The following is a 15,699-nucleotide window of genomic DNA, read 5'->3' on the forward strand; positions in this document are numbered from 1 at the left end:
TCTTCGCGATTAGGGACTTATTTCTACTAGAATAGTAAACAGTCGTGTCGTCGGCGAATAAAGCTAAATGGGTCGGCGGCGACCGGGGAATATCGTTGACGAATAAGCTAAATAGGAGGGGTGAGAGGACAGAGCCTTGCGGGACTCCAGCTGTGAGAGGTCGTGGGGAGGAGCGGGTTCCCTCGACTCGATATCGAAAAGAGCGGTTCGACAAGAAGTCCCGTATGATGAGCACGAGACTATCCGGCACGCCCTTGTTGAATAGTTTGAAAATCAAACCATTGTGCCAGACTTTGTCGAACGCTTTTGCGACGTCGAAGAAGAGAGCTCCCGTGTATAACGGTTTTGGTCGATTAAGCCCCACAAGAATGTGCTCCGTGAGGCGGTGCACCTGTTGAACGCATGAGTGATTTGTACGGAATCCGAATTGTTCATCGATGAGAATGCCCTTGGATGAGACGAAGTCTCTGAGGCGTTTGTAGAGCAGACGCTCATACAGTTTGCCTAGAGACATGAGGAGGCTAATCGGGCGGTAGCTCGTCGGATGATTTTTTGGTTTACCGGGTTTATGTATGCCGATAACGTCCGCTTCTTTCCACACCGCGGGAAAGATACAGTTCGCCATAGCGGCATTGAAAATAGATGCCAACATCACGATGAGTTGGACGGGTAGAAGTTTAATGACGCGGTTAGATATACCGTCGGAACCGGGAGCCTTGCGAGGACGTAGGTCTTTGATCAAGTCTTTAACTTCTATTGGGGTGACGGGTGGTAACGCATCCGATGGTGGCAAGGAGGCTCTGCGTTCTACCTCACTGTCTACTAATTCTACATGAACAGGGTCCACGGATTGAGTGCTGGGCGTGCACTGGGTTTGCAATGTATCGGCCAGCAGCTCTGCTTTTTCGTCATCATCGAACGCCGCGAGTCGGCCTGAGGGGCCTACAAGGGGGGGCATAGTTACTACCGTATCCGATTTGAGAGTACGAGCTAAGCGGTAGTAAGACCTTTGGGAGGGCGCGAGTCCTTCTAAGAAATCAGACCATCTGGCATCTCGGACTTCGGCGATGCGAGACTTTACGTCGCGTTGTAGGGCACGCATTCGAATACGATTTTCCGCGGTAGGATACCTGTCGTAGGCGCGTATCGAGGCGTTCTTAGCTCTAAGGAGTTCCCTAATATCGTCGGACAATTTGAAGCGGTGAAGGAAGTCCTCCGCTACAACTTGTTTCGATGACCTATCTAATGTCGAGGTGATGTGTGACGTTAAGATGTCTATGGCTTCAGCGGTATCCTGAGGAGACGGGATAGAGTCCGGGTTAAACGGGAGCGATGGTGGATCAGATTCAGCCAGGCTGATGCCCAGCGTGTGCCAATCCACCACTGTCCTCGTGACGGGAACGCATCTATTTCCTCGTGGCCTGATAATTGTATTATCATGGCCTATCGCCCCTGGTACTGGTAGTTCCGGGGCACGATAGACACTATTTATGAATTATTATTACTGAAAAGAATACCCGTAGTTATAAGAAGTAAATCTATATACTATTTTTTACTATTTATAACATAAAGAGGAAAGATTTGTTTTTTTTGTATTTAATAGGCTCTGAAACTACTGAACTGATTTGAAAAATTCTTTCACTATTTGGAAGCTACACTATTCCCGAGTGACATAGGCTATCATATTTTGAGAAAAAAAAAATTGGGGATCCTACTAAAACTTCAACAATGTAAGCCCAGGTGTAAAAAAATTACCTAAAATATTCTTTAAACCGCGTGCCCTGCGAAAACTATTGATGATAGAATAAAATAATGTACTGCGACTTTGTAGAACACATTAGTATTTACAAAAATTGTCGCGACAGCATATGTCTAATTATTATAGTTATGCCACAAGACGTGTTCTTTTATTTAAAAAAATAAAACAACGTCAAATATCTTTGAAATTTTTGTTAAAGACCCGAGCGGAGCTGGAGCGGGCCGCTAGTTTTCAATAAAGTCGCTATTACTCCATTTATCCGAAACGATTGAGCTTCCACTGCGCTGAGCGGAATCGGGAAGTATGTGTAATAGTACTCTAGCATGCAGATTTTATAATTAATACTAAAGCTTATTCACTCCAAAAACGAAAGCTCCGAAGACGAAAAGTGTATCTTATCTATAAGTAAAATGTAACTTGAGGTACTAAAAGAAACTGAGTACACGAAATCGAGGAAATGTCTTTTTTTTTGCATTTATTCATATTGTACAATCTTATAATATGATTCGTTCTGCAAAATTTTACAGGCGAGCAAGAATTCATTATAAAACATTAGCTCTTTCGTATTGTACATAACCATTTTACCAGTATAGTGAAAACATGCATATAGTATTTTAGTTATAGGATAATAAATTACTTAAATTCTAATTTTAAGTTTGGTTCTTTATTAAATACAATATCAATAGGATTGCTCTATCCTGTAAATGTCATTGGGAAATGCCGAAAACAATTTAGTGCTCTCTCTCTCTGTGCCGATGAACTTTCTATGCTAATTATGTCTATAATTCTCGATATAAAACATGGTTTCTGAAGCAATTACAAGATACAAGGCAGGCATGTTTTTTATATTGAATTTTTTTATATGATGTCAAACTTTCTCGCCTCACTTCAAAATTATTTATTTATATCAACTGTTATTTGACAATTTTGAAACGATATACAAGTTAACTCTTTTAAGACAATTAAGTAACAGGTCCTAATCTTTAATTTAGATAATTTATTGGATAAATTACTTTATATCAAATCAGAATTTTAATCGATTTCAAAGAGGAATTGGTAAGTGTCTTCAGATCAATACATAAAAATCGTCATTTTGCCTTTTAAATACAAATAGAAAAAAGATGGTTTTAAGATGTTTTAAATCTTCGGAATTGATTTCGAAAATTGATTTTTTGGCAAATTGTAATGAGGTTATTTGAAACCGTGAATTTTTTTGCATTTTCCGATTTTGCTTTTTTGTTCGTAGTTCCAGATTTGGCCCTCCACGCCTACTTGAAAAATTCACCCTGTATACGTAGTTTTTTTGATCGTAATTATGGCAATGTCCTTAGATCTAGATCCTTAGATTTAAATTATGTTTTCAAAGCTAATTATACACCAAAATTCGTCAGCAAAACCTCGCAAGAAGTGAGTCAAGAAAGTGTTTTTACAACAACAAATACATTTTTGTATTTTTTTTTAATTTAACAACTGTATAAGAATAATAATATTACATCAATGCTGCTTTACATTCGTTAAACAGAAAAGCGTTGTGTTTATAATTGAATGTTTCATTATCAAATTTTATAAAAAACCGTACATACGCCTTCGATAGTTTTATTACGATTGAATGAATAATATTTTATTTTTATTTTGACGTGAGTATTGAATGATAAAGTATATACCTCGACACAAGAAACACAATGTGCGATTTTTTGTTGAAATCTCTTTTATACGCATTTGTGTGCAGTATTTTTTTTAAGTTTCGACCTAACGTACAGAGTTTTTAGATCAATGGATTTTAAAAAATCTTATCCTAAAATGGTCACATATCTAAAATACATTAGAACGAGTTACAATTTGAATTTTTGGAACCATTGATATTCGACTTTATGACTCTAATGTCAAGATATAACTTACGTAATTGAAATGCGGCCTATCTGGATTAGTTTAAAAATTATTACGTTGAACTTTTAATTATTAATTTTAAGGCAGTGAAACAGCCAACTTAAATTCAAAGGACAGTTGGGACGATATTACCTAGCTATCATTAACTAGTTACATATAACTAGACATTTTCACAGACGGCTCATGCGACCGTTTTTATATTTTACAATATTTACACATATAACACACACGTACATATGCCGGTGAAACATCCGTCACAGTCGTGGGACATTCAAACACTGAAGCAGGACGCACTCATTGTACCTCTGTCATCGAAAGTCCATCGGCTCGTTTGAACATCGTATAACACACAGGATGTTGTGAATTACAAAACGAAAGAACCTCTATTCAAATAACCATTATAAATATATTTCATGAATCGATAAACGATCAAACAATAAACTACATATTACAATAAAATCTAACACTCTGTAGTCGATGGCAACAATTTTTATATATATAATCTGTGGATTACGCTTTTTAGCGCGAAACATTTACGAAACAAAACAATGTAAATCCTACGCAGCTTTGTAATTGTAACATCAATAATATCATTAATTAATTCATAACGCATTGATTGCTATGGTGTCATAACGAATATACATAATACAAATAGAGGCTTTTAATATTTTTCAAACGTATAAATGACGATAACTGACGGTATAGCACAAAATACGATTGAACGGCGTTTCTGGTTTTGTTTTGTACTAATAACTATTAACTAACAGAGGTAAAATATGAAAGCTATAATATACCCGTTCCTGTCCTTCGCAACGAACAACAACGATCAAAATATATGAGAGAATAATATCCGATTTCCACTAAAATATCTATCGTTTAAATATAGCACGTTGGTGGGAAACAAGTTGCTTTTGAGTTGTTCCAATATTAATTAATAATTCGAGAATTTTTAGATAGTTCGTTGAACATACGAACTAATTAAAAATACTTAAAAACGTTGTGTTTTATGTAATTTGTTATGAGATGTCTGATAGTATTGAAACGAAAGATAGGATCTCTTTTTCGATTCGTTAAGATTTAGAATTTAATTACTAAAATTTATAAAACTATTTTAATGTACAGTCAGTAGCAAAATTGAAAAGTTTCTTTGATACACATGTTTCCCAGAACGTGCGCAGACTTAGAGAAATGAACCACCTTGCCCATGCAATCACACAGTTCTAATAATAAGTTCCTTACTTCACCATCATGTTATCACAGAAAATCATGTATTTACAAATTTTTTTCGCACTAATGTGACGTACGTTTTATCCTACAGCATGCCTCGCGACGAATGTACCTGATGGTGAACGATAGCTCTGGAAAGACGACTATTGTACTTTGTTTTTTGTACTCATTTGCTAAAAATACGATCATAGCATTAACAAAGGCTTTGTTCACTTTAATATTAGAAAAAGTTAAAACACATTTAAACTTACAATTAACACGTTATTGCTTTTTAGCGATATTTACGTTTTGTTAATACGTAATGGTCGTGTGATTATTTTATGAGTCTTAATTAGGAAACGAACATATAAACACTTTGAACACCGACTTAGTCTAACACTGAATTTGTACCTACGTTTAACGAAAACAAGGCATTGGTCTGTTTTGAGTTGTACACGCAACTATGTCAACTTTAATAGTTTTATTGTTATGTTATATTATAAAGCCTACTAGATAAACACGAGCCTTTTACGTATTAGTTTTGCGGATACGATTGCTTAATATATTTTTGATAATATGTTTCTTAAATTTTGCCTTGTGTCATATTTGATAACGATTAGGAATCTTTATTTCGCAAAAGCTAACTTGAATGTAAACTAAGCATTGTTATTTTTTTTAAGTATCTAATGTATTTAGTATTATTATGGTTTGATTATAGTGCTTTATACTAAAGTAGTGGTCGAATGAAATGGTTTATCATGATAACATTAAATTAGCATATTAAAATTTGATAACAGAATGCAAAGGCGGATGCGGCGTCGTGACACACAATATTCCAATATCGTGCTTTATTGATTGCTTAGATAGGTGACGAATTCACAGCCCACTTGGATTTAAGTGGTTACTAGAGCCCATAGATAAACAATGTAAATGCCATCACCCATCTTGAGATATTAGTTCTAAGGCTCAGTTTTACAGTGCCCCACCCTTCAAACTGAAAAGCATTACTGTTTCATGGCAGAAATTGGCGGGTGGTGTTACCTACCCGTGCGGGTTCACAAGACACCCTAGAGTAATTACGCAAATTATAGAGCGTAAATATATTTTTAATAAATTTATCATAATTTATTTCTTCAAAATTTATGTCTTTATTGCTTCATGATTCATTATAAAGTTCTCTATTTTAGGCACAGCTCGCGGTAAATGATCATAGGGATTTTTTCTCTAAGCATTTAAATTGTAAAAACAAGTCAAAGGCTTTGCATGTAATTATTTTAACTTTTGATCTCAAAGTACTTCTTATTCTGTAATATTAGTTCAATATATATAATTATTTCTTTCAACATCTAACCCTTAAAGTACAACAGTCGCATTATAGAGGTTCACTAACGAGTGACTAATATATGACAATGTATTTTTTTGTTCGTGATGGTACAAGGACTATATCGGACTATCGAACGGTACATACTACGACAGAATTGGTTTTGTACCATTTTATATTTATTTATATTAATAATTTATAAAAATCTGAAATTCATATCAAATCTAACATGTAAGTACACGCAAAGAGCGTCTTTAGTTTCTAAACAAATCTAAAACCAATTCTGTTGTTGATTGTACAAAAAAAAAACTTTTGTCTGGTGATGATTTACTCTTGGATTGGTTTGATTTTTAATTCGATTTCATAAAATTATATTCATTCTTCAAGAAATTGATGTAAAACATCTCGTGTTTTTTGTTTGTGCAAAGAAAATTAGATGCGAGTAATGAAAGTATTAATTGAAACAGAAAATGTTAGTTTTGTTTAGTTAGTTACGAAATGACATGAATTTTAAGAATTTAATCCAAGAAAATCATTGCACCAGACACTTAAATCTTATAAGCGATAAATATAATTCACGAATTAACAATTTGGGTATAGTTTAACGCAGAGATATATTTTTAAATTTACATAATAATATATTCCGCCATTATAATATAATCGTATTTAAATTTAAATAACGTAGGTATAAAGCACTTGGGGGAAGGACAGCAAATTCAATAAAAATGTAATTATTTATTTAATACGATATTAACTAAGTAAAAATTATTTTCTATGTAAATATTTATACAATACTAGTAATAATTTGTTTGACGATGAATTTCTAGTGTTCTCTCAACGTCTTTCATTTGAACATGAAACGGTTTCAAATGAGGTCTCGCCGCAACGACCCAGGGGCGCAGTGGTGGTAACGCCCTGAATAACTTTTATTAAATAGTGTCGTTCCGCAGCTTCCCCGAATCCCTTGGCTTACCATTTAAGACCTTATCCGCGAAATCGTAAGATATAAAATTGTAAACCAGCTTGTCCGTCGCTTGCGGCGTTCGACTTGCTCGGTCACGGAGTAGCAACGGAGGCGGCGCGACCCTCTTCGTTTCACCAGGCGGCAAACATAGCCCTCACGTAGTGCAAATGTAATATAGAAAGTTTACAATACATACTAATAACATTTTACGTAAAAATCCTAGCGCAAACGAAACGTCCGGCACCGTTTTACACTTAGATCACCTTAACCGTAGATAATACAAATCAACGAGTAAAATGTTTAGCGGATTACAAACGAAAGTTTCGAAACGTCGGGTAAACAGTATAACACGTCGTGGGGGAGGTGGTGCGGCGCGGCGCGGGAGTGTGAGTGCGCGCGCGCCCGCGCCGCTAGCACCAGTCGTCCTCGTCCGAGTCCGAGTGGCGTGCGCGCGGCTTGTACCCGTTGGGCAGCCGCGGCGCCGGCGACGGCAGCGCGCGCCCCCCACCCCCGCCCCCTCCGCCGCGACCCATCGCCAGCGCCGCCTCGTAGCTCAGCGGAGCCTCGTACGGTCGCGCGGTTACCTCCGGCTCGTACGTTCGTACGCGTCTGTGTACACATATGCCTATTTTAAAAGAAATTACTCAACAAGTATTCGCGCCAAACAGTCAAGTTTAAAAATACGTGCATTGAGCCGAGTTTGAGAAATCGTACACGCGATAGACTTATTGAAGTGAAACTTCTTTAGGCGCGTTGAGAACTTAATTCACGACAGATTCGTTACGGCTAGAAAGAAAATATATAATTTAGGAAGAGCGAGAGAGATAATAGACAGCGTCTCGTGAACCATCGAACGTGAAGAGAGGGAAAGGACAAAGCGAGCTAAGTCGTTTCTCTTATACACAGCATTTCCTATTATAAGAGAAATTTTATTTAAGGATGAAAAATGAAGAAAACCACAATACCACACACCATAAAAGAAGTTTTACTTCTTTCACGTACACCAAGTTGCGCGCGTAAAATTTTTATTATTATATCAAGTTACATCTAAAATAAACGCTACATCAAATCGTCAAATCATTATCTCATTTAGTAAAACAAAAACTTCAACATCACAATCACCTACCTCATTGTTAATATACCTACCTACTTTTAATATTCAAAAAAATAAACTTAAAATCAAACGATAAATCAATAAAAAATTTGACCATTAATTTAGATAAACTTTATATAGTTTTATATAATTACCTTTCTCTAGATCTATAATCTCGGTGTATCAGTCTTTCAACTTCTCTGCCGTATTCGTACTCATCATGTAAGGGCTCCACCGGTTCTCTGACCGTGTGCCTTAGTGATAACTGAAATTGTTTAAACTGAACGGTAGATTTCAATATTACATTAACGAGTAGCTAATAATAGCAATTAAAGTCTTGTAATAACTAGTTGATAACAGCTAAGACTTGCTATTATATTTTATTTTAAATATTATATTATTTTATTCACTCAAGATAGGTAATAAAACAGCTGATAAATCGGCCAAGCCGAAAGCAATTTTTTTTATTGCCCTTGTAGGCAGACGAGCATACGGCCCACCTGATGGTCAGTGGTTACCGTCGCCCATGGACTTCAGCAATGCCAGGGGCAGAGCCAAGCCGCTGGCCATCGCATCATTTACAAACCGACCAGGAAAACGTGAAAACTTACAAATAAATATTTAATGATCAGTGCAGTAACAACTGCCACTGGCGCACAAGGTTGCCATATATCAAAAATCCTACTGTAGATTGCGTAGGGCGCGTTCAAGTTGAGACTTGCCAATTGATCCCGCCTGCTAGCTTTGCGCAGAGTAGAAAAGTTCCTTTATATATACGTAAAAGGTATATGATTGCTGTTTATGTGAGGCAGTAAAAGACACTCTTTTTTTAAGGGTGAACCAGTTCTCGGCTTAGCTGGAGTTCAGTGGTTAATGAAGCCATAGCCTTACAGCGTGACAGACTGATAACCTGAATGCCGTCACCTACTTTGACACATGAAGTCGAAGTCCCAATTCTATTGTTGATGGGTCAATCAACTTGTACGAGCTTACTATACACTACCGGCAGTAGGCGATTACGCAGATCATTTTTTATAACAATCTCCTCAGAGAGCACATTTTTTACTTTTCTTTCTTTTGTCGTATCACTCTTGTCTGAGCGGTCGTGGGCGTCATTCAGTATCATTGCTGTGGCCAGATGTTATGCGCCTCACGAGCAATCGCCACTGCTCCCGGTTTGTGGTGCCTTGGTACATTCATGCTAACAACCGCCAACTGCCGACTTAACTTGGTCGGTCCATCGCATGGGCAACCTTCCACGTGATCTGGTGGTATTTTACCCTGAACAACAAGGCGCTCTATGGAGTCCCTTCCTCCCTGGAGATATGCCCAAAAAATGGATAATATCCGCCCATGCACGAGCGCCTGTTGGTTTTCTCTTCTTCAACCCGTGTGTGTCCCCACCCAATGTCGAATGTAGGTCTCTTCGAATGCACACCATTCTCTTCGGTCTTTTGCTTCTCGCATCCGAGAGCATGCATGCTTTTAGCGAGTCTTATTACTCGTATATAAGACTAGCTATATCCGCCCGCTTCGCTAGGCATTTAAAATTAACACTATTATTTCTCACCCCCACAAAGATTCTCATCATTAACGCCCCCGCAACTAGTGTAGGGGGTCCAACACTCATATAAATATAAGCCTATCCATGAAGTACATTTATTTTTTACACGGATACCAAGTTTCAAGTCAATCGGATGCATGGTTCAGTAGCTATAACGGAACATCCGTAAAAACCACTGTAGATTTATATATTAGTATAGAAGAGGTAAACTCACGTGCGAAGGACTGTGGCTGATTCTTGTGAATGGTGGCTGCTGCTTGACGTGTAGCGTGGACGGCTTGGTGGGCGTGGGTGGGAGCTGGCGGCCGCGACCGCGTCTGGTGCCTTCGCGCTCCCACGACCGGTCGCGCCACTCCCGCCACTCGCGGTCTCGTTCCCGCTCCCGCTCACCACCTATCGGAGCCCAAACTATTCTTTGAATAATTTAGAAGTCCTCCAATAGGATCGATCGCTTCGTTCAACAAGCACGGCTTTATTATAATAGTACATATAATACGATAATGGATTTGATTAAATTAAGGAAAATAAAAGGGATCAATTTGAACAAAGCAAAATATTGTTTCATGTAACATATCAAACAGATGTGCAAACAATTTTCTTATACATTAAAAACATCGTAGTAGTCTTCATCCAAACATTCATTCGTCGTTTTCTTTCTCTCAGACGCAACATTTATTTAGAAACTATGAGCTTAACATACTTTTGTAGCACCAGCAAAGGGTCTTGTGCAATATTATTTACGTGAATTATTTTATTGATGATCGTGTTAAGATTTGACAGACCCTTTGCTTTACAATAATTAAGATAAACGAAAGAATCTGAACTAAACGTTAAAGTTTGATTGCCGCTAGACACATTTAATTGTGACATTTAATTCGACGAAAATTATCAGTGGGCAGTAAACAAATTTTTGTGATACAACTTTATTCGATGTGAATGTTGAGGTTTTAAATTCTAATTGTTATAGAAACGTTCGTATTTTGTCGTCTATAGGTATGAGAATTTGATTAGTAATGTGTAATGAATGTTAGTGTGAAGTTGCTCTCAGACTACGTTATACTATAGTGCCGTATAGTATAGCAGCCTATACTTAGCCAGTACAGCTGTAAAGTACAGTGTGAACGTGTCCATAACAATGTATTGTGTGCGATATTGTTGTACTATGAGCTATATACTATGTTATAGCGTAGTCTGAAAGCAGCTTAATGTAGGTTCCAGTGTGGGTGGCGAGTGGATCTCACCGTAGGTGTGATGTGGCGGGCTGGGCGATCGCGAGGGCTGGCTCAGGCTGGTCGTGGGGTGCGGCGCCCTGCACTCCTTCCCTGTTGTCAGGAATACCTTCATGTACCTTCCACCACGTTTACCCGTGGGACTAACGAATTTATTTCCTTACTCACAAAGGTGACTCTAAAAGTTTTGGATGTCTGTCTATCGTGGTAATAAATGTGTTTTAGACACTAATACGATGGCAGTCTTAAGTAGAAGATTTATATGGAATCTGTTATTTGTTGTGTGTTCAATATAGAGGTATAATCATGTAGATTAACAATTGTGACTGTCTGATTTGAATGGATGGTTTTATAATAATGTCGTGGATGAGATTTCTCATGTTTAACAAAAATTTTTCAAGATAGTACAGTTAAGCATTTGCATGCTGCATGATAAGTGACGTTTGAAGGGCATGCACCAAGCACCTCTTGGTAATAAATTAAAGGCCCATGAGCAAAGCTGTTCTTGGTGCGAACAAGGGTGGATTGAGTGGGCACCGTGCATGCAGCAGGCAAATTAGGCTTACATTATTCCGATTTAATCATGTAATGTACTTATTTCAATTAAAATCACTGTTTGTTTATATTTCAAATGGTTTGCTATTTGCAACTAATACTCAAATAGTCAGTATCGTGATTGATTTATTAGCAGAAAAACTGAGCAATCGTGAAGTAGATAAAAATTACTACATAGAACTAGCTAAGTATATTAAATATTTCAATTAAGAACTAGGTTTTTATAATCTAATTATATTTGATCTGAAGAATGCTCGAGCATAAGTGATTCGCTGAAACTTTTCTAAGTTTCTACGTCTACAAAACATGAGTCTACCAAACTACTTTAAAGCTAATCTTCCAATCTCCACACAAAACTTTCAGAGTACCTTTATGAGAAAAAATGTTTGCAAAACTGTTTTAATTTACAGAACAAGCTATCGAAGACAGTTGGTTTTGTTGAAGGTAAAAATCCATGATGAAGGAATAAATACTACAGGAATGAAAATAAAATCGAAGTAAAGGCGTTTAGCTGGAGAATAGGCTATAACTAAGGTGTCTCGTAGGTATAATATAGTTTATATATTATAGATTTTGTTAATGAAAATTAGCACTAAGCCATGGGAAAAGTTCGCAAATCTGCTGATTCTAATAATTAAATCCTAATAAAAACTAAGTGAGCTAAGAAAATGTCGTGAAACTTTATCAGCAGATTAATTAGGGGACTTTTCGTTGAATTTAAAAGATATGAATTATATTCTTAATTTAAATAATGGAAAACGTCGAAGGGGATTTCCCTACCATGTGGGTAGTAGTGATGAGGTGCTCGATGCGCTCGCCCGTGTCTCTGGTGCTCATGCTTGACTATCTCGACGACGTTGCTAACGGTGTCTGAGAAGCCAATGTCGTGATGATAACCTCCGTAATGCCCTCTTCTTCTTGGACTTGGCGTGCGTCTATACAAACCAAATAGGTTTTATTACAGAGAAACAAAAGCTATTCAAAATAATTTAATACGTCATGCATTTGAAGTAGCATGCTACATTTAAGGTTATTTCGTTGAAGATTATCATAAGAATCATCGTTAGCAAGACGTGTGATAAAACTTTCGGTTAGTTTACGTAGACCACGTGCAGTGAACATACCATTTGTCACTACGACAACTTTGAGATCATTCTCTTCTTCGATGTCACTATAAAATAAATAACACAAACTAAATAATAAATGAAAGATTACAAGAGTGATAATTTTTTCGCCTTAAGTCAGGCTGATTCGTACCTTAAGCTGGACGATCTTCCGTGGTGTCCGTTCTGGTAAGTCTGCGGGGCTTGTAGCCTTCCTTCATCTAATGATTCCATTGACGCGTGGTGTGATCCTGGGAGTTCCAAAACCTAAAATTCGATTACATACTAAAATATATATTTTTTAAATTTGATTGTTGAAATCTACACCAGATATTAGGTTTCGCTGTCCCATACTTACAAAATTTGTTACAGTATAATCATGCACACGATTGAGTGCCCCAGTTGCGTAACATGCTATGTGCCATCGTGCAATACCATAAGTTTTACTTACCATCAATTTAAATGTACAATTCTAACAAACTACCTTTTAACATGCGTGTTGCAGTTTGAATTATCATGCATCTTAGAAACAATGAAATAATACGAACATGTTCTAGTGTAATGTTCTCATAATATGACTGTTATGTCTATTAATGTTATGTCAGTGTACTGATAGAGAAAGATACTATAAAAACTAAATAATCAGGAAAAGTTATTCAAAGACAACGTAAGATACAAACATTCCCTATAATCTCGAGATAAAAGATTAGAATGTCTAAAAGTGAGATTTTAAATTCTAATACTGAATTTTTTTACCTAAACATCAACAACCATCTGTAAACTTTAAAAACGTTCATGATAATTAATACTTTGGACGTTAACAACACAACACGATCCGATCACTATATCGAGCCTAAGGCCCTAATTATAACACGTTATAAGTAAGACGAGACTGTTCATACATTTCTAAAATTTAAACCAAAGTTTTATTATTACAGTAACTTAGACAGTAAACACCCAAAGAAAGCTCTTAACATACATTTTAATACAACACCGACTATCTATGACACAAGAAAATGCATCGATGTAGTAGGAAACACTTCTTCTAGAGGAAACACTCATTTAGCGAACACATTTACAGACCAAATAAACAACCAACATCACAAATGTATGTTTAAAGTTATTTGCCAATAGTTTTTTTAGGGGTTTTTTAAAACAAATACAATAAATTTGGGTTTGTCCATGATATTGGTAGGTACATCGATTGCACTAGACAATAACTAGAGGATTTCACTGATTAGATATACAACAGTTACGATTGGATCAAATTTTTTCATCATTTTTGAGTTGGTATTCACCTTTTTATTGTTCCTGAAACAAAGAAAGTTCATGATGACCACGATGTTAGTACTGGTTAGAAATTGTGTTAATAAGATTTTTTAAAATAGAGATTTGAGGCGGTCACTATTTTTATTAAAATAAAAAGGTCCTTAATTCAAATGAATAAGTTCTAAATAAACAATAAATCGAGTAAGCGGTAAGCAGCGACTTGGCCTCGGGACCTTTGGGGCTACTTACATCCATAAGCGACGGTATCAACTTGTTTTGACTTTTTTGTTAGTTTAATAATGTAATTTAATGTAATTGAAACTTACTTGAAAGATTTTCTTGTATTGCGCCTTGCGAGGTTCGCTAATGTGTGGTCTGGGTGTCCTTCGGTTGCGGGTCCTTCGTGGCTGAGCGAGCCGGCCCGGGAACCAGGCCCGAGGCCCGCGGCCACATTCAGCAGGCAGTTAAACAAGGTCGCCTTCTGCACCACGCACCCCATTTCACACCCCAAATACTAAACTTGCGCATGCTCATGTCACACTCAGTTAAGCTTCCTCGGACCCAACTAGCTTCTAAAGCCTACATGAGTTTGCGCAAAAGATCGTGTCCACGCTGGAGTTCCTTCCATACAGTCGATGGAGAATAGTGTAAATGTATTTGAGGATAGAACAGAAGTCCAACGGTTGTACAATGGACACATGAGTTAGGTAAGCAGAATATTGCAACTAGACCGAAAATTTTGTATGAAATATAAAACCAATAAGTTTTGATATAGTAGTTTGTTGTATGTGTGTATAGACCTGAGTTTCAGTTATGTAGGATATGCCGAAATGTAGTTCAAATTAGGATAAAGAGCTGCAAATTACAAAGCATGGTTATTAAATAAATGTGCTCTCAAATAATGTGCAGTAAATATTGAAGCCAGAGGCATAAGTACATATATTCTTTTAAAAAAGGTTTTTTTTTGTATTCTTATTGTTTAGCATGCGTCGCTTTGTTAGTTAGAAACAGATTATTTATTTTTAATTTATATGAAATTTTATAAGGGCGAGAGCGCAACGAACAAGCATGGTTTCATCATAATAATAGGCTTCTAAAAAAATGTAGTAACTGAGCCAAAATGTAATCGAATTATGAAATTTTCAAATCGATTAAGCGAAGAATTAAAAGGTTATTATTATCATATTAACCGTCATGCACATAATATTATTATTAAAATTCCTGTAAAACAAAGAACATAATGCATAGTTTCCACATCAAAATCTAGTTAAGATATGATAAGAGTCTATAATACAATCTCCGTCCATCACTTTCACCTATTTAGTGTTCACAATTTTACTATGGAAGGGTATATAATACATACATAGACAAATTTTTGAATAAAACGTATCACAGTTTAGTGTAATAGTTGTCTTTTTACTGTGGATAAATCTAATGAGTGATTTATAACAAAAAAATATATTACTTGCTTTACATTATCACACATTTTAAAAAGCTTTATAATTTTAATTTCGTGTGTTTAGTGATTTAAAATAATGTTTTTCTATTCCGAAAATTTTAAGCAATTAATTTTTTTTAACATATTAACTGCTGTTTGTTCTAGCTTTATATACATATGCAATTAAGAAATATTGTTGCAGGATTTTCCATATAACAGAAGAGAACTCAAGTACTATAGACCCTTATAGCGAGCGATTTAATGTATTAAGAAATGACGTTTATTTCTACGTCACTAAACTACTGTTCAGC

General features: G+C 36.4%; 1 protein-coding gene across 10 annotated transcripts in view; it reads right to left on the reverse strand.

The window, feature by feature from the left end:
- Positions 1-7,410: 7,410 nt before the first annotated feature.
- The window catches only part of cac (calcium voltage-gated channel subunit cacophony), a 198,426-nt gene continuing 190,137 nt past the window's right edge, over positions 7,411-15,699 (reverse strand). For 3 of the 10 annotated variants that reach the window (XR_016324166.1, XR_016324163.1, XR_016324167.1), the window contains 4 exons: positions 12,836-12,948; positions 12,703-12,749; positions 12,359-12,513; positions 10,063-10,202 (listed from right to left, as the gene is read on the reverse strand). Coding sequence is in view for 5 of the 10 variants with exons in the window: in XM_089732765.1 (XP_089588891.1) it covers positions 7,548-7,746; positions 8,386-8,495; positions 10,009-10,202; positions 11,036-11,116; positions 12,359-12,513; positions 12,836-12,948; positions 13,980-13,992; positions 14,277-14,431 (1,020 nt within the window). In the remaining 5 variants the exon portion in view is untranslated. Of the gene's footprint in view, positions 7,747-8,385; positions 8,496-10,008; positions 10,203-11,035; positions 11,117-12,358; positions 12,514-12,702; positions 12,750-12,835; positions 12,949-13,277; positions 13,993-14,276; positions 14,432-15,699 lie in introns of those variants that run through there. The other 7 variants (XM_089732763.1, XM_089732762.1, XM_089732764.1 and 4 more) reach the window with 5 other exon arrangements.

Source organism: Bombyx mandarina, chromosome 15, assembly GCF_030267445.1.
Source record: "Bombyx mandarina strain Sakado chromosome 15, ASM3026744v2".
NCBI lineage: Eukaryota > Metazoa > Arthropoda > Insecta > Lepidoptera > Bombycidae > Bombyx > Bombyx mandarina.